Genomic DNA, 24,992 nt, shown 5'->3' with positions numbered 1-24,992 from the left:
CATATTAATCAATTTCCTAACATATTACTAACTTACTAACATATTAATCAAATTACTATGATATTACCAACTTACTAACATATTAATCAAATTACTAACATATTACTAACTTACTAACATATTAATCAAATTACTATGATATTACCAACTTACTAACATATTAATCAATTTCCTAACATATTACTAACTTCTAACATACTAATCAAATTACTATATTACCAACTTACTAACATATTAATCAATTTCCTAACATATTACTAACTTACTAACATATTAATCAAATTACTATGATATTACCAACTTACTAACATATTAATCAATTTCCTAACATATTACTAACTTACTAACATATTAATCAATTTCCTAACATATTATTAACTTACTAACATATTAATCAAATTACTATGATATTACCAATTTACTAACATATTAATCAATTTCCTAACATATTACTAACTTCCTAACATATTAATCAATATACTATGATATTACCAACTTACTAACATATTAATCAATTTCCTAACATATTACTAACTTACTAACATATTAATCAAATTACTATGATATTACCAACTTACTAACATATTAATCAATTTCCTAACATATTACTAACTTACTAACATATTAATCAATTTCCTAACATATTATTAACTTACTAACATATTAATCAAATTACTATGATATTACCAATTTACTAACATCTTAATCATTTTCCTAACACATTACTAACTTCCTAACATATTAATCAAATTACTATGATATTACCAACTTACTAACATATTAATCAATTTCCTAACATATTACTAACTTACTAACATATTAATCAATTTCCTAACATATTACTAACTTACTAACATATTAATCAAATTACTATGATATTACCAACTTACTAACATATTAATCAATTTCCTAACATATTACTAACTTCCTAACATATTAATCAAATTACTATGATATTACCAACTTACTAACATATTAATCAATTTCCTAACATATTACTAACTTACTAACATATTAATCAAATTACTATGATATTACCAACTTACTAACATATTAATCAATTTCCTAACATATTACTAACTTACTAACATATTAATCAATTTCCTAACATATTATTAACTTACTAACATATTAATCAAATTACTATGATATTACCAATTTACTAACATATTAATCAATTTCCTAACATATTACTAACTTACTAACATATTAATCAAATTACTATGATATTACCAACTTACTAACATATTAATCAATTTCCTAACATATTACTAACTTACTAACATATTAATCAATTTCCTAACATATTACTAACTTACTAACATATTAATCAAATTACTATGATATTACCAACTTACTAACATATTAGTCAAATTACTATGATATTACTAACTTACTAACATATTAATCAATTTCCTAACATATTACCAACTTACTAACATATTAATCAAATTACTAACATATTATTAACTTACTAACATATTAATGAAATTACTAACATATTACTAACTTACTAACATATTAATCAAATTACTACGATATTACCAACTTACTAACATATTAATCAATTTCCTAACATATTACTAACTTACTAACATATTAATCAAATTACTATGATATTACCAACTTACTAACATATTAATCAAATTACTAACATATTACTAACTTACTAACATATTAATCAAATTACTATGATATTACCAACTTACTAACATATTAATCAATTTCCTAACATATTACTAACTTCTAACATACTAATCAAATTACTATATTACCAACTTACTAACATATTAATCAATTTCCTAACATATTACTAACTTACTAACATATTAATCAAATTACTATGATATTACCAACTTACTAACATATTAATCAATTTCCTAACATATTACTAACTTACTAACATATTAATCAATTTCCTAACATATTATTAACTTACTAACATATTAATCAAATTACTATGATATTACCAATTTACTAACATATTAATCAATTTCCTAACATATTACTAACTTCCTAACATATTAATCAATATACTATGATATTACCAACTTACTAACATATTAATCAATTTCCTAACATATTACTAACTTACTAACATATTAATCAAATTACTATGATATTACCAACTTACTAACATATTAATCAATTTCCTAACATATTACTAACTTACTAACATATTAATCAATTTCCTAACATATTATTAACTTACTAACATATTAATCAAATTACTATGATATTACCAATTTACTAACATATTAATCAATTTCCTAACATATTACTAACTTACTAACATATTAATCAAATTACTATGATATTACCAACTTACTAACATATTAATCAATTTCCTAACATATTACTAACTTACTAACATATTAATCAATTTCCTAACATATTACTAACTTACTAACATATTAATCAAATTACTATGATATTACCAACTTACTAACATATTAATCAAATTACTAACATATTACTAACTTACTAACATATTAATCAAATTACTACGATATTACCAACTTACTAACATATTAATCAATTTCCTAACATATTACTAACTTACTAACATATTAATCAAATTACTATGATATTACCAACTTACTAACATATTAATCAAATTACTAACATATTACTAACTTACTAACATATTAATCAAATTACTATGATATTACCAACTTACTAACATATTAATCAATTTCCTAACATATTACTAACTTCTAACATACTAATCAAATTACTATATTACCAACTTACTAACATATTAATCAATTTCCTAACATATTACTAACTTACTAACATATTAATCAATTTCCTAACATATTACTAACTTACTAACATATTAATCAAATTACTATATTACCAACATACTAGCATATTAATCAATTTCCTAACATATTACTAACTTACTAACATATTAATCAAATTACTAACATATTACTAACTTACTAACATATTAATCAAATTACTATGATATTACCAACTTACTAACATATTAATCAATTTCCTAACATATTACTAACTTACTAACATATTAATCAATTTCCTAACATATTATTAACTTACTAACATATTAATCAAATTACTATGATATTACCAATTTACTAACATATTAATCAATTTCCTAACATATTACTAACTTACTAACATATTAATCAAATTACTATGATATTACCAACTTACTAACATATTAATCAATTTCCTAACATATTACTAACTTACTAACATATTAATCAATTTCCTAACATATTACTAACTTACTAACATATTAATCAAATTACTATGATATTACCAACTTACTAACATATTAGTCAAATTACTATGATATTACTAACTTACTAACATATTAATCAATTTCCTAACATATTACCAACTTACTAACATATTAATCAAATTACTAACATATTATTAACTTACTAACATATTAATGAAATTACTAACATATTACTAACTTACTAACATATTAATCAAATTACTACGATATTACCAACTTACTAACATATTAATCAATTTCCTAACATATTACTAACTTACTAACATATTAATCAAATTACTATGATATTACCAACTTACTAACATATTAATCAAATTACTAACATATTACTAACTTACTAACATATTAATCAAATTACTATGATATTACCAACTTACTAACATATTAATCAATTTCCTAACATATTACTAACTTCTAACATACTAATCAAATTACTATATTACCAACTTACTAACATATTAATCAATTTCCTAACATATTACTAACTTACTAACATATTAATCAAATTACTATGATATTACCAACTTACTAACATATTAATCAATTTCCTAACATATTACTAACTTACTAACATATTAATCAATTTCCTAACATATTATTAACTTACTAACATTTTAATCAAATTACTATGATATTACCAATTTACTAACATATTAATCAATTTCCTAACATATTACTAACTTCCTAACATATTAATCAATATACTATGATATTACCAACTTACTAACATATTAATCAATTTCCTAACATATTACTAACTTACTAACATATTAATCAAATTACTATGATATTACCAACTTACTAACATATTAATCAATTTCCTAACATATTACTAACTTACTAACATATTAATCAATTTCCTAACATATTATTAACTTACTAACATATTAATCAAATTACTATGATATTACCAATTTACTAACATATTAATCAATTTCCTAACATATTACTAACTTCCTAACATATTAATCAAATTACTATGATATTACCAACTTACTAACATATTAATCAATTTCCTAACATATTACTAACTTACTAACATATTAATCAATTTCCTAACATATTACTAACTTACTAACATATTAATCAAATTACTATGATATTACCAACTTACTAACATATTAATCAAATTACTAACATATTACTAACTTACTAACATATTAATCAAATTACTACGATATTACCAACTTACTAACATATTAATCAATTTCCTAACATATTACTAACTTACTAACATATTAATCAAATTACTATGATATTACCAACTTACTAACATATTAATCAATTTCCTAACATATTACTAACTTACTAACATATTAATCAAATTACTATGATATTACCAACTTACTAACATATTAATCAATTTCCTAACATATTACTAACTTCTAACATACTAATCAAATTACTATATTACCAACTTACTAACATATTAATCAATTTCCTAACATATTACTAACTTACTAACATATTAATCAATTTCCTAACATATTACTAACTTACTAACATATTAATCAAATTACTATATTACCAACATACTAGCATATTAATCAATTTCCTAACATATTACTAACTTACTAACATATTAATCAAATTACTAACATATTACTAACTTACTAACATATTAATCAAATTACTATGATATTACCAACTTACTAACATATTAATCAATTTCCTAACATATTACTAACTTCCTAACATATTAATCAAATTACTATGATATTACCAACTTACTAACATATTAATCAATTTCCTAACATATTACTAACTTACTAACATATTAATCAATTTCCTAACATATTACTAACTTACTAACATATTAATCAAATTACTATATTACCAACATACTAACATATTAATAAATTTCCTAACATATTACTAACTTACTAACATATTAATCAAATTACTATGATATTACCAACTTACTAACATATTAATCAAATTACTATGATATTACCAACTTACTAACATATTAATCAATTTCCTAACATATTACTAACTTACTAACATATTAATCAAATTACTATGATATTACCAACTTACTAACATATTAATCAATTTCCTAACATTTTACCAACTTACTAACATATTAATCAAATTACTAACATATTACTAACTTACTAACAAATTAATCAAATTACTACGATATTACCAACTTACTAACATATTAATCAATTTCCTAACATATTACTAACTTCCTAACATATTAATCAAATTACTATATTACTAACTTACTAACGTATTAATCAATTTCCTAACATATTACTAGCTTACTAACATATTAATCAAATTACTATATTACCAACTTACTAACATATTAATCAATTTCCTAACATATTACTAACTTCCTAACATATTAATCAAATTACTATATTACTAACTTACTAACATATTAATCAATTTCCTAACATATTACTAACTTACTAACATATTAATCAAATTATTATATTACCAACTTACTAACATATTAATCAAATTACTAACATATTACTAACTTACTAACATATTAATCAAATTACTACGATATTACCAACTTTCTAACATATTAATCAATTTCCTAACATATTACTAACTTACTAACATATTAATCAAATTACTATGATATTACCAACTTACTAACATATTAATCAAATTACTAACATATTACTAACTTACTAACATATTAATCAAATTACTATGATATTACCAACTTACTAACATATTAATCAATTTCCTAACATATTACTAACTTCTAACATACTAATCAAATTACTATATTACCAACTTACTAACATATTAATCAATTTCCTAACATATTACTAACTTACTAACATATTAATCAATTTCCTAACATATTACTAACTTACTAACATATTAATCAAATTACTATATTACCAACATACTAGCATATTAATCAATTTCCTAACATATTACTAACTTACTAACATATTAATCAAATTACTAACATATTACTAACTTACTAACATATTAATCAAATTACTATGATATTACCAACTTACTAACATATTAATCAATTTCCTAACATATTACTAACTTACTAACATATTAATCAAATTACTATATTACCAACATACTAGCATATTAATCAATTTCCTAACATATTACTAACTTACTAACATATTAATCAAATTACTAACATATTACTAACTTACTAACATATTAATCAAATTACTATGATATTACCAACTTACTAACATATTAATCAATTTCCTAACATATTACTAACTTCCTAACATATTAATCAAATTACTATGATATTACCAACTTACTAACATATTAATCAATTTCCTAACATATTACTAACTTACTAACATATTAATCAATTTCCTAACATATTACTAACTTACTAACATATTAATCAAATTACTATATTACCAACATACTAACATATTAATAAATTTCCTAACATATTACTAACTTACTAACATATTAATCAAATTACTAACATATTACTAACTTACTAACATATTAATCAAATTACTATGATATTACCAACTTACTAACATATTAATCAATTTCCTAACATATTACTAACTTCTAACATACTAATCAAATTACTATATTACCAACTTACTAACATATTAATCAATTTCCTAACATATTACTAACTTACTAACATATTAATCAATTTCCTAACATATTACTAACTTACTAACATATTAATCAAATTACTATATTACCAACATACTAGCATATTAATCAATTTCCTAACATATTACTAACTTACTAACATATTAATCAAATTACTAACATATTACTAACTTACTAACATATTAATCAAATTACTATGATATTACCAACTTACTAACATATTAATCAATTTCCTAACATATTACTAACTTCCTAACATATTAATCAAATTACTATGATATTACCAACTTACTAACATATTAATCAATTTCCTAACATATTACTAACTTACTAACATATTAATCAATTTCCTAACATATTACTAACTTACTAACATATTAATCAAATTACTATATTACCAACATACTAACATATTAATAAATTTCCTAACATATTACTAACTTACTAACATATTAATCAAATTACTATGATATTACCAACTTACTAACATATTAATCAAATTACTATGATATTACCAACTTACTAACATATTAATCAATTTCCTAACATATTACTAACTTACTAACATATTAATCAAATTACTATGATATTACCAACTTACTAACATATTAATCAATTTCCTAACATTTTACCAACTTACTAACATATTAATCAAATTACTAACATATTACTAACTTACTAACAAATTAATCAAATTACTACGATATTACCAACTTACTAACATATTAATCAATTTCCTAACATATTACTAACTTCCTAACATATTAATCAAATTACTATATTACTAACTTACTAACGTATTAATCAATTTCCTAACATATTACTAGCTTACTAACATATTAATCAAATTACTATATTACCAACTTACTAACATATTAATCAATTTCCTAACATATTACTAACTTCCTAACATATTAATCAAATTACTATATTACTAACTTACTAACATATTAATCAATTTCCTAACATATTACTAACTTACTAACATATTAATCAAATTATTATATTACCAACTTACTAACATATTAATCAAATTACTAACATATTACTAACTTACTAACATATTAATCAAATTACTACGATATTAATAACTTACTAAAATATTAATCAATTTCCTAACATATTACTAACTTCCTAACATATTAATCAAATTACTATATTACCAACTTACTAACATATTAATCAATTTCCTAACATATTACTAACTTACTAACAAATTAATCAAACTACTATGATATTACCAACTTACTAACATATTAATCAAATTACTATGATATTACCAACTTACTAACAAATTAATCAAATTACTAACATATTACTAACTTCCTAACATATTAATCAATTTACCAACATATTACTAACTTACTAACATATTAATCAAATTACTAACATATTACTAACTTACTAACAAATTAATCAAATTACTATGATATTACCAACTTACTAACATATTAATCAAATTACTAACATATTACTAACTTCCAAACATATTAATCAAATTACTATGGTATTACTAAATTACTAACATATTAATCAATTTACCAACATATTACTAACTTACTAACATATTAATCAAATTACTACGATATTACTAACTTAAATACATATTAATCAAATTACTAAGCAGGTGTCACCGCAGCACCACGCCGCAGCACCGTGTTGCCGCAGCACCGTGTCACCACAGCACCACGCCGCAGCACCACGCCGCAGCACCGTGTCGCCGCAGCACCACGCCGCAGCACCGTGTCACCACGCCGCAGCACCAAGCCGCAGCACCGTGTCGCCCCAGCACCGTGTCATCGCAGCACCACGCCGCAGCACCGTGTCACCACAGCACCACGCCGCAGCACCGTGTCGCCGCAGCACCACGCCGCAGCACCGTGTCACCACGCCGCAGCACCAAGCCGCAGCACCGTGTCGCCCCAGCACCGTGTCATCGCAGCACCACGCCGCAGCACCGTGTCACCACAGCACCACGCCGCAGCACCGTGTCGCCGCAGCACCACGCCGCAGCACCGTGTCACCACAGCACCACGCCACAGCACCACGCCGCAGCACCGTGTCGCCGCAGCACCACGCCGCAGCACCGTGTCACCACGCCACAGCACCAAGCCGCAGCACCGTGTCGCTCCAGCACCGTGTCATCGCAGCACCACGCCGCAGCACCGTGTCACCACAGCACCACGCCGCAGCACCGTGTCGCCGCAGCACCGTGTCACCACAGCACCACGCCGCAGCACCGTGTCACCGCAGCACCGTGTCACCGCAGCACCGTGTTGCCGCAGCAACGTGTCACCGCAGCACCGTGTTGCCGCAGCAACGTGTCACCGCAGCACCACACCGCAGCACCATGTCGCCGCAGCAACGTGTCACCGCAGCACCACACCGCAGCACCATGTCGCTGCAGCACCGTGTCACCGCAGCACCGTGTCACCGCAGCACCGTGTCACCGCAGCACCGTGTCACCGCAGCACCGTGTCACCGCAGCACCGTGTCGCCGCAGCAACGTGTCACCGCAGCACCACACCGCAGCACCATGTCGCTGCAGCACCGTGTCACCGCAGCACCGTGTCACCGCAGCACCGTGTCACCGCAGCACCGTGTCACCGCAGCACCGTGTTGCCGCAGCATCGTGCCAACTTTGTTTTTTATTTTTTATTTTGAGATACTTTGTTGATCCCCGTAGGGGAATTACGCTGTGCATTTAACCCATCCTAGCTGTGTAGCTAGCAGCAGTGGGCAGCTGCTGTGCAGCACCCGGGGACCAACTCCAGTTCATCTTGCCATGCCTTGCTCAGGGGCAAAGACAGGAGTATTAACCCTACCATGCATGTTTTTTTGATGGTGGGGAAACCAGAGCACCCGGAGAAAACCCACCGCAGACACGGGGAGAACATGCAAACTCCACACTGAAAGGATGACCTGGGATGACCCCCAAGGTTGGACAACCCCAGGGTTCGAACCCAGGATCTTCTTGCTGTGAGGTGACAGCGCTAACCACTGCACCACCGTGCCACCCAAACATTAGAGATGTCATTGGTAGTAGAGATTAGTGTGTATTAGTGTGTTAAAATGGGCTCTCCTACCTGTAGCACCTCCTCAGGTAGATACTCTTCTCCCTCGTTCTCAGCATTCTCCTTGTAACTCAGCAGCTGCTCCTCCAGCGTGGGGGTGTGAGAGCACTGGCTGGGGGCAATGGGAGTGTCTGGGGGGGGGTCGAGGGAGGTCTCGTAGTCCATCAGATAGAAGGGAGTCTGCCTTGGACTGTCAGGGCTTGAACCTACAAAAAGAGAGACAGGCCTGAACTACACACACACACTTAACCAGACGGTTAAACTGACTGTTGTATTGGACTAAAGTGAATCAGATGGTTAAACTGACCGTTGTATCATCTTACCTGGATGTAGGGCGGACTCTCCAGGTTCAGCCCCCCCCACCTGCCCCTCCCAGAGGGAGGAAAGGGAGAAAGGGGTCGGGGAGGGAGGTAGAGAGGAGGAGGAGGACAGAGAAAAAGGAGAGGTGTCCATTGGGGCAGGGCCACTGGAATAGGCGGAGCTTGGGGAGGGAGAGGAGGGGTCACTGGGAGATGGGAGACTACTGGAGTAACTGAGACCTGGAGAGAGAGAGAGAGAGAATACTGATGGAATGAACTCCTGTCTTTCATCTGAGCTACTGGACAGCTGACTTTATTCAAGACCTAAAAATGTCTTTCATCCATAGATCCCGAACCGTCCCTCGTGCTCACACACAAACCCGTGTGTGAGCACGAGGGACGGTCGATAATCTGCAAAAGTTGTACCACAACTTGCCAACTCGTGACCACATAACACATAACATGTACACAAGCATTTCCAAACTATGATAGTTGAGCAAAAGGGTCAGAATGCTTTTACGGCAGCCAGTGGACCAATCACAAGGAGTCTGTGGCTTGTTCCCAGCAGATGAGGTGTGAGATTCATTTCCAAACCAGTACAAGTCAACAGCATCTTCACACATATCTGGAAAACGGACGACTAGAAATAAGAGAGCTTCTCGCAGTTCAGAGGATGAAATGAGTAGTCAGCTGTGCTGTAGGCAGGTGAAACTCTGGAGACGGCTGAAATCAAAGGCGACTGAATAAACGAATAAAAGAGTCACGTTATAGGTGTTACAGCTCACAACATCAACACACGGAGGAAGAAGACGCTGTCGTGTCATGTGTAAATGAACAATGTGTGTCCATCTTACAGACACAGGCTGCATGAACAGCATCAGACAATCCCTTCTGACAGTGGCACAGAACGTACGCTCCGAAGCAGTTTACGCTACGATGACTGTAAAGCGCTCACATGAATTATCTTGCTAATGCTACCGACTGTCTTTAAAGCTGCTCCGTATAAGAACATGGGCCAAATGAGCGGGTGCAAACCGCAGCTTCACCTAACATTAAAATGAGCATGAGCGGAGTCTCAGGTGAAATGTAACGCGTGAGACGGGATGATGTGTGTGTGCCTTACCTGTGTCCGGGCTGGTGGACAGGGGGGACAGAGGGGTCTGTGGTTGGGGCGTGGCTGGTGTGGGCGTGTCTCTTGATCCTGGTGGTGGTGGTGGTGTGTGTGTGTGCGCGCGCTGTGTGTGCATCTCCTCCAGCGCTGTGGCGAGGCGGGTGTGTCCGCGGGAGCGGGCCACGGCGAGCGGCAGGCGACCGAGCGAATCAGGGATGCCCAGAGCCAGGCAATTCCAGCCATACAGGACCTCTGCTGCCCTCTGGTGGCCCAAAGCGCACGCCCACATCTGAAACGTCATGGAATTACGGAACGTTAGCTGAGGAAGGATGCATGAGCTTTCAGCTGGCACACTGCACAACACTGAACATGGTAAATGGACTGCATTTTATACAGCACCTTCCTAGCTGCAACGGACCTTAAACAAAACGAGTTCTTCAACCGCAGCTACTCCTGCAGATCCTGTCTTAGCTGATTCACATCTACACAACGAGTCACCCACAGTGCCAGTTAGTTATTACAGCTTCTGAGACTCTCTCTCTTGATACCTGGACTAAGCTCATGTCAGCTTCTAAACCAACTGCTTGCCTACTTGATCCCTTACCAACAAAACTTTTAAAGACCTCTGGCCTTTCCTGGGACCTGCAATGCTGGACATCGTTAATTTATCTCTTACTACTGGCATTGTTCCCAGCAGTCTTAAGACATCTGTGGTTAAACCTCTACTTAAAAAACCGCACCTCGATCCAGGGTCTCTTAATAACTATCGGCCAGTCTCTAATCTTCCATTCTTCTCTGACGTAGTAGAGAGAGTTGTGTATCAACACCTTTCCCCCCATATAGAAAGAAGAAACCCATCTGTATGAACCTTTTCAGTCAGCTTTCAATCGGCTTTACATACAATCTATCATACATCTTATAAATCCACACAATTAGTATGTTCTCCTGTTTCAGTGTTATACCCTTCCCTCACTCTGATGTGTGACTAGTGTGTTTCCTTGTCTCGTCTGCCGTGTGTGTGAATGGTGTGATGATGTGAGTCTCCCCTGTGTGCATGTGCAGTCTGTCCTGTCAGGTCTACATGGTGACGCTGGTCCCGCGGCTCAGGTCCTGGGCTCTTCTGCTGGTGTCTGGACACTGCTTGGCATCCTCCTCATCATATTCTTCATATATTTTATAATTGCATTATAATTGTGTTATCCTCTTTCAATGTTGTATTGTGTAAATTGTGTAAACACAACATCATGTCACGTTGTGCGTCTTGGCAGAGAGATCCTCCTCTGTTGCTCTCCCCGAGGCTTCTTCCTATTGTTCCTCCCTGTTAAAGGTTTTTAGGGAGTCGTTCCTTCTCCAGTGTGAGGGTCTAAGCACAGGAGGTTGTGTTGCTGTTGATGTTGTGTTGCCTTTACAGCAACACAACATCACAAATGACAATGGGCTATACAAACATAGTTGACTTGGCTTAACAGCCACTCAGAGTGCTGTACAAATAATGAATGCCTTACATTCAGAAACACACACACACACACACACACACACACACACACACACACACACTCTGATGGCAGTGTCAACCATGCAAGGTAACAAAAACCAGCTCATTGGGAGCAGTTAGGGGTAAAGTGTCTTGCCCAGGGACACCTCCACATTTTTACAAGAAGGAGCCGAGGATCGAACCGGCAACCCTCCACTTACCAGATGACCTGATCTAGCCACTGTAGCCCTAATAACAACAATAACAACAACAACATCATGATTATTATCTCATTTATGGTGACCAGACAGAAACAGACAGACATCCAGGCAGTCTTACCAGTGGTGTGCAGGAGAAGTGATCTACGTTAAGAGGGTCCACCTCCTGCTCCAAGTCCAAACTATCACTGTTAACACTCCTACGCACACACACACACACACACACACACACACACACACACACACACACACACACACACACACACACACACACACACACACACACACACAATCAGTTGGCGCCTATCATTATACATATTGGATGTCCATCCATCCATCCGTCCATCATCCATCCATCCATTATCTGAACCGCTCATCCTGCTCTCAGGGTCGCGGGGACGCTGGAGTCTGTCCCAGCAGTCACTGGGCGGCGGGTGGCGGTGCTGGGTGTGTTGGAGCCATAAGGATTATGCTTAACACTTGGGAAGTAAGGAGTTAAAACGTATGAAGGTAAATGATTCTTACAGGGCGGTACACAACCGTGCTACATTAAAGTGATACTGACACCAACATCTGACAAGTCCTACTGACAGGCTCTGTTCCTACTGACAGGCTCTGGTCCTACTGACAGGCTCTAGTCCTACTGACAGGCTCTGGTCCTACTGACAGGCTCTAGTCCTACTGACAGACTCTGGTCCTACTGACAGGTTCTGGTCCTACTGACAGGCTCTAGTCCTACTGACAGACTCTGTTCCTACTGACAGGCTCTGGTCCTACTGACAGGCTCTGGTCCTACTGACAGGCTCTGGTCCTACTGACAGGCTCTGTTCCTACTGACAGGCTCTGGTCCTACTGACAGGCTCTGTTCCTACTGACAGGCTCTGGTCTTACTGACAGGCTCTGGTCCTACTGACAGGCTCTGGTCCTACTGACAGGCTCTGTTCCTACTGACAGGCTCTGGTCCTACTGACAGGCTCTGTTCCTACTGACAGGCTCTAGTCCTACTGACAGACTCTGTTCCTACTGACAGGCTCTGGTCCTACTGACAGGCTCTGGTCCTACTGACAGGCTCTGGTCCTACTGACAGGCTCTAGTCCTACTGACAGGCTCTGTTCCTACTGACAGGCTCTGGTCTTACTGACAGGCTCTGTTCCTACTGACAGGCTCTAGTCCTACTGACAGACTCTGGTCCTACTGACAGGTTCTGGTCCTACTGACAGGCTCTAGTCCTACTGACAGACTCTGTTCCGAGTTGGGATGTGACCATGGAGAAAGCCAGTGGCCAAAACAGCGTGTCTGCAGCCACTCGAGGGAGATCTGTGACTGGCTGTAGATGGCGTCCAGTGACAAACTGTGCCGGTGGCTACGTAGACACCAGTCAGTTTGCATATAGGGTGTGTCCGTAGCGAGATGCCTTCAAACCACGGAGAAGCCGTTCTTTCACCCCCTGCTGCTAGCTACTGGGCTCCAGTTTGCGCTGTTTTGCTGAGACTTTATTATCGATCTTGCTACGACGTATTGCTATCTATCTATCTATCTATCTATCTATCTATCTATCTATCTATCTATCTATCTATCTATCTATCTATCTATCTATCTGTCTATCTGTCTGTCTGTCTGTCTGTCTGTCTATCTATCTATCTGTCTGTCTATCTATGTATCCATCTGTCTAACAGTTATTTGTATCATCGAACATATTATTCGCCAAGTTGTATTGCACTGCCATGCCGTGGTTTCCACCATGCCATGGATGCCACCACGCCGTGGTTTCTACGGCAAGTGACGAGCGGTACCGAGCCCCACCCACACGAAGACAGTAGCCAATAGCTTTGAATTCATAAAACCACACCTATTTTCGGTTATGATTCAAACTCCCAACGTTAAAAAATGTGTTCAGAAAGGGCACGTCAGTCTCTATTTAAAAATTAATGTTGAATGATTTCTGTATGACTTATGACGAGTTAGGTTGTGCTCTCCCTTTGGGTCCACGCTGGTACTGCATGAATGTCATTTATTTAAGTAGGGACACGCGGGTGATTGACAACTGGTGAGATGGGGACACAAAACAGTTGTTCAACTGCAAATTACAGAGAGTGTACTGCTGAACTATCACTTGGTTTTGTTATTCTGAAAGTCAGCTGAAGAACATAGGATGTTAAGAGATGAGATGAGATGAGATGAGATGAGATGAGATGAAGATAAGATAAGATGAGATGAGATACTCTATTGTCATTGTGCGCACACAACGAAGTCACATTTGGTGACTTACAGACCACCAGCAGTAGACAAGGTAAATGATTAAAACAACAAGATAAAAGCAAGGACAAACAACATTTGGTATAACAAGTGAGGTAGTAGAAATTATAATGAGCAATGTGGGCATTGATCCCAGCCAGGTCCAAGATGAGATGTTGTAGAACTCTGCTACCGGTCATCTGCATGTACCACTTTTCACCAAGTACATGCGTACCATCTGATGTCCACGCCGTACTTGGTGTTATTGTAGTACGTGACAGACTCTGGCTTTGACTTTGGCCCATCCGTGATGCCCACGGCTGTGTGCACGGAGCTCAATATGCACACATTCTTTTTTTGGCATCCCCTGGTAGATGGTGACCATGACATCACCACATTTCAGCACCTTGGTGCTGAATGGCTCTCCCTGCTCTTTTGTGGAGGTGGGCATCTCACGCGTCCTTTTCCCCAGGGTGCCAACGAGGCTGGTCTTCCTTTTCTGTAACATGTTGGCCAGCCTCAGAGACGTGAAAAAATTATCAGTTGTGAGGTTTCTACCCTTCTCCAGGTATGGAGCAGCCAGAGACAGCACCATATGGCATTGTCTCTGGCTGCTCCATACCATTCTCATGTGGAGAACAGGTCTACTAAGAGCAGACCTGTTCTCCGTGTCTCATCTCTACCCAGATAAGAAGCCCCGTTTAGCATGTACTTGGTGTGTACATCTGCAGCCAGCCAGAATTTGATGTCAAATTTGTCTGGTTTATTGCCCATGTACTGCTGGAATTTACACCGGGCCTTGGTGGACAACAGCTGCTCATCTATTGTGATGTTGGCACCAAGCTTGTAGCAGGCCGTGCAGTTCTCTACAAACTTCTGAGAACAATGTGTACGATCCAAATCAGTCTGGCTTTAAGCAGGGTCACTCTACCGAGACTGCACTTCTGTTGGTAATAGAATCACTGCGTTTGGCTAGAGCTGCTGGTTAGTCCTCTGTTTTATTGCTGCTAGATCTGTCAGGTGCCTTTGACACGGTTAACCACCAAATCCTCCACTCCACACTCACTGACCTTGGTATTTCAGGATCTGCCCTCTGCTGGTTCATGTCCTACCTCTTAGGGAGATCTTTTAGAGTATCTTGGAGGGGAGAAGTGTCCAAAGCGCATGGCTTATCCACAGGGGTACCTCAAGGGTCAGTGCTCGGTCCCCTTCTCTTCTCAATATACACCACCTCACTTGGTGTAATCATCTGCTCCCATGGTTTCTCATACCATTGCAATGCTGACGATACCCAGCTTTTCCTATCATTCCCACCAGATTACCTCACAGTCTCGGCATGGATATTGTCTTGCCTTTCTGATATCTCTGCATGGATGAAAAAACGCCACCTTCAGCTTAACCTATCTAAGACTGAGCTCCCTGTCATCCCAGCCCGTCCATCCATATAACAGATCAATATCCAGCTCGGATCAACCCAACTCACAACTCATACCCACAAAGTCTGCCCGAAACCTGGGTGTTATGATTGATGACCAACTAACCGTTAAGGTTCATTTGGCCTCGATTGCTCAGTCATGCCGATTTGCCCTGTACAACATCAGGAAAACTAGACCCTACCTGTCTGAGCATGCAGCACAACTCCTGGTACAGGCTCTTGTAATATCACGCACTGACTACTGTAACTCCTTACTGGCAGGTCTCTCTGCATGCACTTTCAAACCTCTGCAAATGATCCAGAACGCGGCCGTGCGTCTGATCTGCAACCAACCCAAAACACCATGTCACCCCGCTGTTCATATCCCTTCACTGGCTCCCGGTTGCTGCCTGCATCAAATTCAGAACCTTAATGCTCGCTTACAAAACAGCAACTAAAACAGCTCCCCCCAACCTGAACTCCCTCATTCAGGTCTACACTCAGTCCTGCTCACTATGTTCTGCCAATGAAAGGTCCCTGGCACTTCCGCCACAACGGGGCCCTAAGTCACTTGCCAGACTCTTCTCTTCTTTACTTCCCCGATGGTGGAACAAGTTGCCAAACTCCATTCAACCAGCTGAGTCCCTCTCCATCTTTAAGAAGAAGCTAAATGCCCAGCTCTTTCTCCAACACCTCCACACCTGATGGTATTAATATTAAAAAAATTTTAAATCGCTTCTATGCACCCTATGCATTGCCTTTGTGCACTGCCTGTTGACACCTATGTCCTGTCAAATTTGAACCTAGTTTTTTGGCACTTACTTGCGTGTCGCCTCCTGACTACATCCTTGTTGTGTTGTATAAACTGTCAGATGTACGTTGCTCTGGATAAAAGTGTCTGCTAAATGAAATTGTAAATTGTAATTGTAATTAAAACTTTTCTTCACGTGAAAACTTTTACAAATGTTTGATATTTGATTTTATTTATTCATACTGTTTTTATTTTTATAGTCTTATTCTTATTTTTGCCTTGTCTGGTTTTCTTTGTAAAGCACTTTGAAACACTGTTTTAGAAAATTGCTACATAAAAAAAGTTATTATTGTATTGTTCGGCTGTAGTCCCCCTCCAACCACAATGTGGGTTGCAATAGCAGAGTGGTGCTGTTTGTCCGCTCGCCATGGGAAGAACCTTCCTGTCTGTATGTACATATGTATGTATCCATGTCCTTTGGTTTTCTTGACAAGGGCTTATCCAAACAACTTCACACTCGACACTGCACTTCCTTGGGTCCTCAGCAATACATCCACCAATCGTGAAGTTGTTCGGATCAACAGTTGTCAAGAAACGCAAAGGACAGACAGACAGAGAGAGATTCCTTCCACTGTAGTTTGATAAACTGGCTACAAAAACACTTTCAAAGGGAAATCGCTCAGTTGCTCATGAACTGAAAAAAGAAATAAGGCTTTTTATCAGCGTAGACCTTTACCTGAAATTGTAAATAGTTAACGTCATGCTGCATTCACGTGGACACCGTTTTTCGTGTTTTTCCCGTGCCATATTGCCAACTGCTGTTTACTGTCTCCCGGAAAAAAAAAATCGAATACTGATTTTGCCATCGATTACTATGGCAACGACTGAAGGCTTCGATGCTTCGAACTATTCAGGTTAGCCCTCGTGCATAGATGTACCTTTAGTGTCTCAGAGTGTATGCGGTGTGTGTGTGTGTGTGTGTGTGTGTGTGTGTGTGTGTGTACCTCCAGTGTATCAGAGTGGTGATGAGGTGTGTGTAGCCCTGGGCGGCAGCCAGGTGGAGGAGGGTCATTCCTCTGTGGCGAGCAGAGTGATGAAGGCCTTCTCCTCCTCCTCTCCACCTCAACCCCTCCATCATTCTCTCACACACGACCACAATCCTCTGCTCAAACCACTGGGCCATCTGGAAAGAGTCAGAGCCAGAGAGACAGAGACAGACAGAGAGACACACACAGAGACAGAGAGAGACAGAGAGACACACACAGAGACAGAGAGAGACAGAGAGACAGAGAGACAGACAGAGAGAGAGACAGAGAGACACACACAGAGACAGAGAGAGACAGAGAGACACACACAGAGACAGAGAGACACACACAGAGACAGAGAGAGACAGAGAGACAGACAGACAGAGAGAGAGACAGAGAGAGACACACAGAGACAGAGAGAGACAGAGAGACAGACAGACAGAGAGAGAGACAGAGAGAGACAGAGAGACAGACAGACAGAGAGAGAGACAGAGAGAGACAGAGAGACACAGACAGACAGAGAGAGACAGAGAGACACAGACAGACAGAGAGAGAGACAGAGAGAGACAGAGAGAGAGAGAGAGAGAGAGAGAGAGAGAGAGAGAGAGAGAGAGAGAGAGAGACACACACACACAGAGACAGAGAGAGACAGAGAGACAGACAGACAGAGAGAGAGACAGAGAGACAGACAGACAGAGAGAGAGACAGAGAGACACACACAGAGACAGAGAGAGACAGAGAGACACACACAGAGACAGAGAGAGACAGAGAGACAGACAGACAGAGAGAGAGACAGAGAGGCACACACAGAGACAGAGAGAGACAGAGAGACACACACAGAGACAGAGAGAGACAGAGAGACAGACAGACAGAGAGACAGACAGACAGAGAGAGAGACAGAGAGAGAGACAGAGAGAGAGACAGAGAGACAGACAGACAGAGAGAGAGACAGAGAGACACACACAGAGACAGAGAGAGACAGAGAGACAGACAGACAGAGAGACAGACAGACAGACAGAGAGACAGACAGACAGAGAGAGAGAGAGAGAGAGAGAGAGAGAGAGAGAGAGAGAGAGAGAGAGAGAGAGAGAGAGAGAGAGAGAGAGAGAGAGAGAGAGAGAGAGAGAGAGAGAGAGGTAGTTTGCATTAGTGTATGCTGTTTTTGACTGACCATCTGCTTTCACACACAATGGCCCTGCAAGGTGTACAGCGGTAACTTTGAATGGTGGAGCTTCAGTGATTCTGTCTCCTGGTAAGGGTGCAGTAACTTGCTGAGGTGGCTTCACCTTCAATCTTTTACAGACTACACAACGTGCTAAAATCTCTTTAAGCAGCTGCCTGCCCCTGAGAGTCCAACATGTCTCTCTTATCTGAACTTGAGTATGCCTTACTGCAAAATGCTTGACCTTTTCAATGGTGATACTGAATAATTTTGAGAATCCGCTCTTGTGGGCAGCACCCAAAGATGTCGTTCTCTAAAACTCAGACTGGCTCGTTGAAGCCTCCCTCCTACACAAATGAGGCTATTCCTGTCTAAGAACGGTGTAAGGTCTTTGATTTTTGAATCTCGGTTGACATCACATCTGGATTTTAGCAGATTCATGTCTTTGCTAAAGCTACACTCCTGAGTTACCTTTACCCAGCACATTTCAGCTGCAGCAAGCTCCTCAGTGGTAAGCTCTCCCAGAGTTTCTGGACCCGAGTGTGCACTAGCTACAAACCTGCTAACCCACGCAGTTACTCTAAACACCATTTTTACTCTATTGTACCTGTCTGTCTAGCTCTAACAGCACTTCAACTGGTTCAGCGCCAGTAAGCTGTACTGAGACCTGGAACTTAGTCCAAAGCTCAGTGTTTACGTCGTCTGCAATACAGTCCATGTCAGTATTTTCTTCTTTTTTCTCTTAAGATTTTGTTTTGCCATTTTCCGCCTTTATTTGACAGCGATAGTCGAGAGAGAGACAGGAAAGGCAGGACAGAGAGAGGGGGTGACATGCAGCAAAGGGCCCAGGTCAGATTTGGACCCAGGCCATTGCAGTAAGGACTCAGCCTTATGTGGTATGCGCTCTCCCAGGTGAGCCACCGGGGCGCCCCCCATGTCAGTATTTTCTATGCAGTCTGCAGTCAATAGAAAGGTAGGTCTATTCCACTGCAGCTGATTCTGGATGAGACTGTCAAAATGTTGGCCTCTCGTAGTAAATCCGCAGGATTTTTCTTCCATCACAGTGTGAGCAGGTCTCTGGATGTATCAATTATTGGATTTCTGTCACTCAGTGTGCCACAAGTGGCTTCCATTTTTGTGGAGTGCTACGTATCCAATGTAGGGAAATCCTCGAGTCTGTCCACATTCTTAACTGATTCTTCTCCAGTTTCAGGGACTTAAGCAGATTATTGCCTAACCAAGGACCCCATCACTTGTGGTAAAGACAATTTCTTTAGGGGAGTGACCTGTGACTTTGATGCTACAAAGCTTGTCACCATTTCCCCATCTTCACTGTGTTCTTGCAGGTATACAACTGCACCATATACCTTTTCACTCCAATCCCAGAAAACGTAGTTTGTGTGACTGTGCATTTGGCTGAAACTCAACTTTGTACCATCTTGGAATGACTACCAGGTTAAGCTGCAGTAGCTCTGAACACCAGCTATTCCACATGTTTGTCAAGTCAAGGGGTAACGACTCTGTTCATTCTCATGATGCGCAGCTCATCGCTCATCATCACAGTCTTTAATTGTAGGCTCACGCAGCCACAGGAACCTAACAGCATCTTTATCCCCACCAGCTAGCGCAATCTGCAGGAAGAGCCTTAGTGATATGCACTGTGTAGGCTATCTTGTGTAGTCTGAACTTAATTAACACATCCAGCAGGTCCAGGTTCAGGTTTGGCCTGATCAGTAAGCAGTCATTTAGGGATGGGCAACAGTTCTTCTGTGACGATGCATCAAACGCGATTCTTAGTTTGGTGGTTGCCTTACCTTCTCAGAGAACAAACTAATATAAGTCACAAAAATATAAATGTAAGTCACAAAAACAATATATTTCAGGAACAGATGTGCGAGTATCTTTTACAATCCAGAAATTAGTGATGGCTGTCAAGGGGGTTGAATACTTTTGCAAGGCACCGTATGTAGGAGGCGTGACCTGAAAGGGACTGGAGACTGCAAGGTGGTGACAGGGGAGTATTAAGAGTACTAGAGTCTGCATCAGCCATGGACTGGACGGGTTTAACCACAGCTGTCTTAAAACTGCTAGGAGGCATCCGGGTAGCGTGGCGGTCTATTCCAACACGGGGATCGCCGGCTCAAATCCCCGTGTTACCTCCGGCTTGGTCGGGCGTCCCTACAGACACAATGGCTTTATCTGCAGGTGGGAAGCCGAATGTGGGTATGTGTCCTGGTCACTGCACTAGCGCCTCCTCTGGTCGGTTGGGGCGCCTGTTCGGGGGTGAGGGGGAACTGGGGGGAGTAGCGTGATCCTCCCACATGCTACGTCCCCCTGGTGAAACTCCCCACTGTCAGGTGAAAAGAAGCGGCTGGTGACTCCACATGTATGGGAGGAGACATGTGGTAGTCTGCAGCCCTCCCCGGATCAGCAGAGGAGGTGGAGCAGAGACCGGGACGGCTTAGGAGAGTGGGGTAATTGGCTGGATACAACTGGGGAGAAAAAGGGGGAAACATCTCAAAAAATGTGTGTGTGTGTGGAGAGAATAAAAAAGAAAATGTGTAGTATATTCACAAACAATGGACTAAAAATGTCAGTTGAGGCGAACAGAAACCAGACTGACTTCCTGGACACCTCATTAGACCTTAGAAATGGTACATACAGACCTTACATGAAGCCCAACCATGTACTGCAGTACATCCACAGAGAAAGTAGTCATCCACCCTCCATCTGAAAAATACCCCAGTGAGCATAAACAGGAGACTCTCATGTTTATCACCCAGCGAAACCATCTTTAATGAAGCCCCCCCCCCATACCAGGAAGCCTTACAAACATGTGGATCTGATTTCAGACTTAAGTTCAATACACCACCAACTAGCGACAGCCAGCAACAAAAAAGCGCAGCAGAAGGCGGAACATCAGCTGGTATAACCCCCCTACAGCAACACCGTGTGGCCTCTGATATTGGAAAACTATTTTTCAAGCTTTTGGATGAGTGCTCTACCCCAGACCATCTATTGAGGAACCTATTCAACAGAAACACTGTCAAAATGATGAGCTACAGCTGCGGGCCAGATGTTCAGCAGGCCAGATGTTCAGCAGGCCAGATGTTCAGCAGGCCAGATGTTCAGCCGGTTATTTCCTCCCACAACACAAGCATCATGGCCAAGACACACACCCCCTCACCACAACCCAACACCTCCAACTGCAACTGCTGTGTTAAGGCCTCGTGTCCTCTTGAAGGAACATGCCAGACAGAGGGAGTCATCTACCAGGCATCGGGGACAAGACAGGACAACTGCAACGTGGACACTTGCGTTGGACTGACAGGACCTTTTAAAATGAGGTTTAACGCCCATATGAGCAGCTTCAGACATGAACATGCAAGACATGCAGCAGCCTGAAGCCGCCACATGTGGTCATCGGTAGACAAGAACACCAGTTACTCTGTCTCATGGAAACCCTTACAGACAGCAGTGCATGTTCAGTTAGAGGTCAAAGATGTGACCTGTGCTGGGCAGAGAAGACTTTTATTATTTGCACACCTGATATGTCCACCTGGAATAGTAGAAACGAATTGTCCACCAGCTGTAGACACCGAGAGCATGTCTCCTTTATAACTACAAGTAAAACGTCTTTATTACCCCCCCCCCATTAGGTGATACACATGTGACCTTTATTACCCCCCCATTAGGTGATACACATGTGACCTTTATTACCCCCCATTAGATGATACACATGTGACCTTTATTACCCCCCATTAGTTGATACACATGTGACCTTTATTACCCCCCCATTAGATGATACACGTGACCTTTATTACCCCCCCATTAGGTGATACACATGTGACCTTTATTACCCCCCCATTAGATGATACACATGTGACCTTTATTACCCCCCATTAGATGATACACGTGTGACCTTTATTACCCCCCCCCCATTAGGTGATACACATGTGACCTTTATTAGATGTTGTATTTTTATATTTTAACTGCCTGCCCTTCCAGCTGTGCCCAACACCAGCCCTCTACATGATTTACATAAACTACCTTGTTATATTTAAATGTAGGCTATTTCATAATGCTTTTCAAAACAAGCCCCAGCCCCTTACCCCACTGGTTGTCATGTTTTCTACCCCTCCATTGGTTGCTGCGCATCGTAACTACCTACCCCACTGATTGTTATGGTTCTAATGTTTCCTCCTCTGATTGGTTGCTGTCCACCGAAATTAGGGGGTGTGACACGGGGCAACGTAAACTTGTTTTGTGCATCACGCACTCATCATGATGTGTGCTGAAGATGACGACTCTTCATTGCAGCCGTCAGAGTCTCCCTCACGGCAGAACAATCAGCAAGACGTGCTTCATGAGACAGAGAGTGTGTAGGTTGACAGGACGGAGAGATGTTTGACAGGGAGAAAAGAAAGACAGGCGATGCTTCCGAGACAAACAAGACAAAGTGCTTCGCTGACGGTCATCAACCAAAAACCAAGTTAAGACAATATGAGGAAGCCTGCCTTGCTCTTGGGTTCACAGTGAATGTGGTGGAAGGTGAGGAGAGAGCAGTGTGTATTTTATGTGTGAAAACTCTGGCAGCTGGTAGTATGAGAGCAAACACATGAAGAAGACACTTAGAGACATTACACCCCAGTCACGTCAATAAGACACTCGAGTTCTTCCAGAGAAGACTTGGTGCAGACCGTCAGCAGGAACACGGCTTTGTAGAAGCTGCATCAGCCAACAACAAAGCACTGATGGCCCCACACAAAGTCACACACACACAACTGCCCACGGCAAGAAACCACACACAACAGCAGAGCAGCTCGTACTTCCTACGGCTTTAGATATGGTGTCAACTAGGTTTGATGAGACAAGCGCCGTAAAATTGAAGGCTGTCCCTCTGTCCAATGATACAGCTGCAAGACGTATATGTGACGTTTCAAATGACCTTGAAGAACAAGCCACTGACAAACTGAAAGACAAATGTTTCACTTTACAAGTGGACGAGGCAACCGACAGCAATAAAGACTGCTTGTTTATTGCTTGTGTTGGCTTTATCACATCAGAGTCACTGTGTGAGGATTTGCTTTTGTGCAAGTACGTCCCAGTAGAGCGACAGCTAATGAGCTTTTCAGGCTTCTGGACTGCTACCTGACACAACATGGGCTGAACTGGGAGAAGAAGTGTGTGGGCATTTGCACGGATGGCGCACAGACCATGGCAGGGAAAACGAAGGGATTGCAGCCACTAATCTAGAGGGTCTCGCCAAATGTGCAATGGACGCACTGTGTCATACACAGAGGAGCGCTAGCATCAAGACAGATTAGCCTTGACCTAAACCAGGTTTTGATCCATGCTGTTAGCGTGGTC

The 24,992-nt window shown here is 39.2% G+C and overlaps 1 protein-coding gene across 1 annotated transcript in view; it reads right to left on the bottom strand.

Moving 5' to 3' along the window:
• camta2 (calmodulin binding transcription activator 2) overlaps positions 1–24,992 on the bottom strand; it is a 121,769-nt gene that overhangs the window by 17,161 nt on the left and 79,616 nt on the right. The window contains exons 15-19 of the mRNA XM_056300074.1: positions 18,440–18,618; positions 13,157–13,235; positions 11,356–11,632; positions 10,257–10,472; positions 9,946–10,139 (exon numbers count right to left, since the gene is read on the bottom strand). Coding sequence (XP_056156049.1) covers positions 9,946–10,139; positions 10,257–10,472; positions 11,356–11,632; positions 13,157–13,235; positions 18,440–18,618 — 945 coding nt within the window. The remainder of the gene's footprint in view (positions 1–9,945; positions 10,140–10,256; positions 10,473–11,355; positions 11,633–13,156; positions 13,236–18,439; positions 18,619–24,992) is intronic.

The sequence above is a fragment of the Lampris incognitus genome, chromosome 20 (assembly GCF_029633865.1).
Source record: "Lampris incognitus isolate fLamInc1 chromosome 20, fLamInc1.hap2, whole genome shotgun sequence".
NCBI classification, from domain to species: Eukaryota; Metazoa; Chordata; class Actinopteri; order Lampriformes; family Lampridae; genus Lampris; species Lampris incognitus.
The sequence above is the reverse complement of the archived record's forward strand: the minus strand, read 5'-3'. Positions and strand labels throughout refer to the sequence as shown.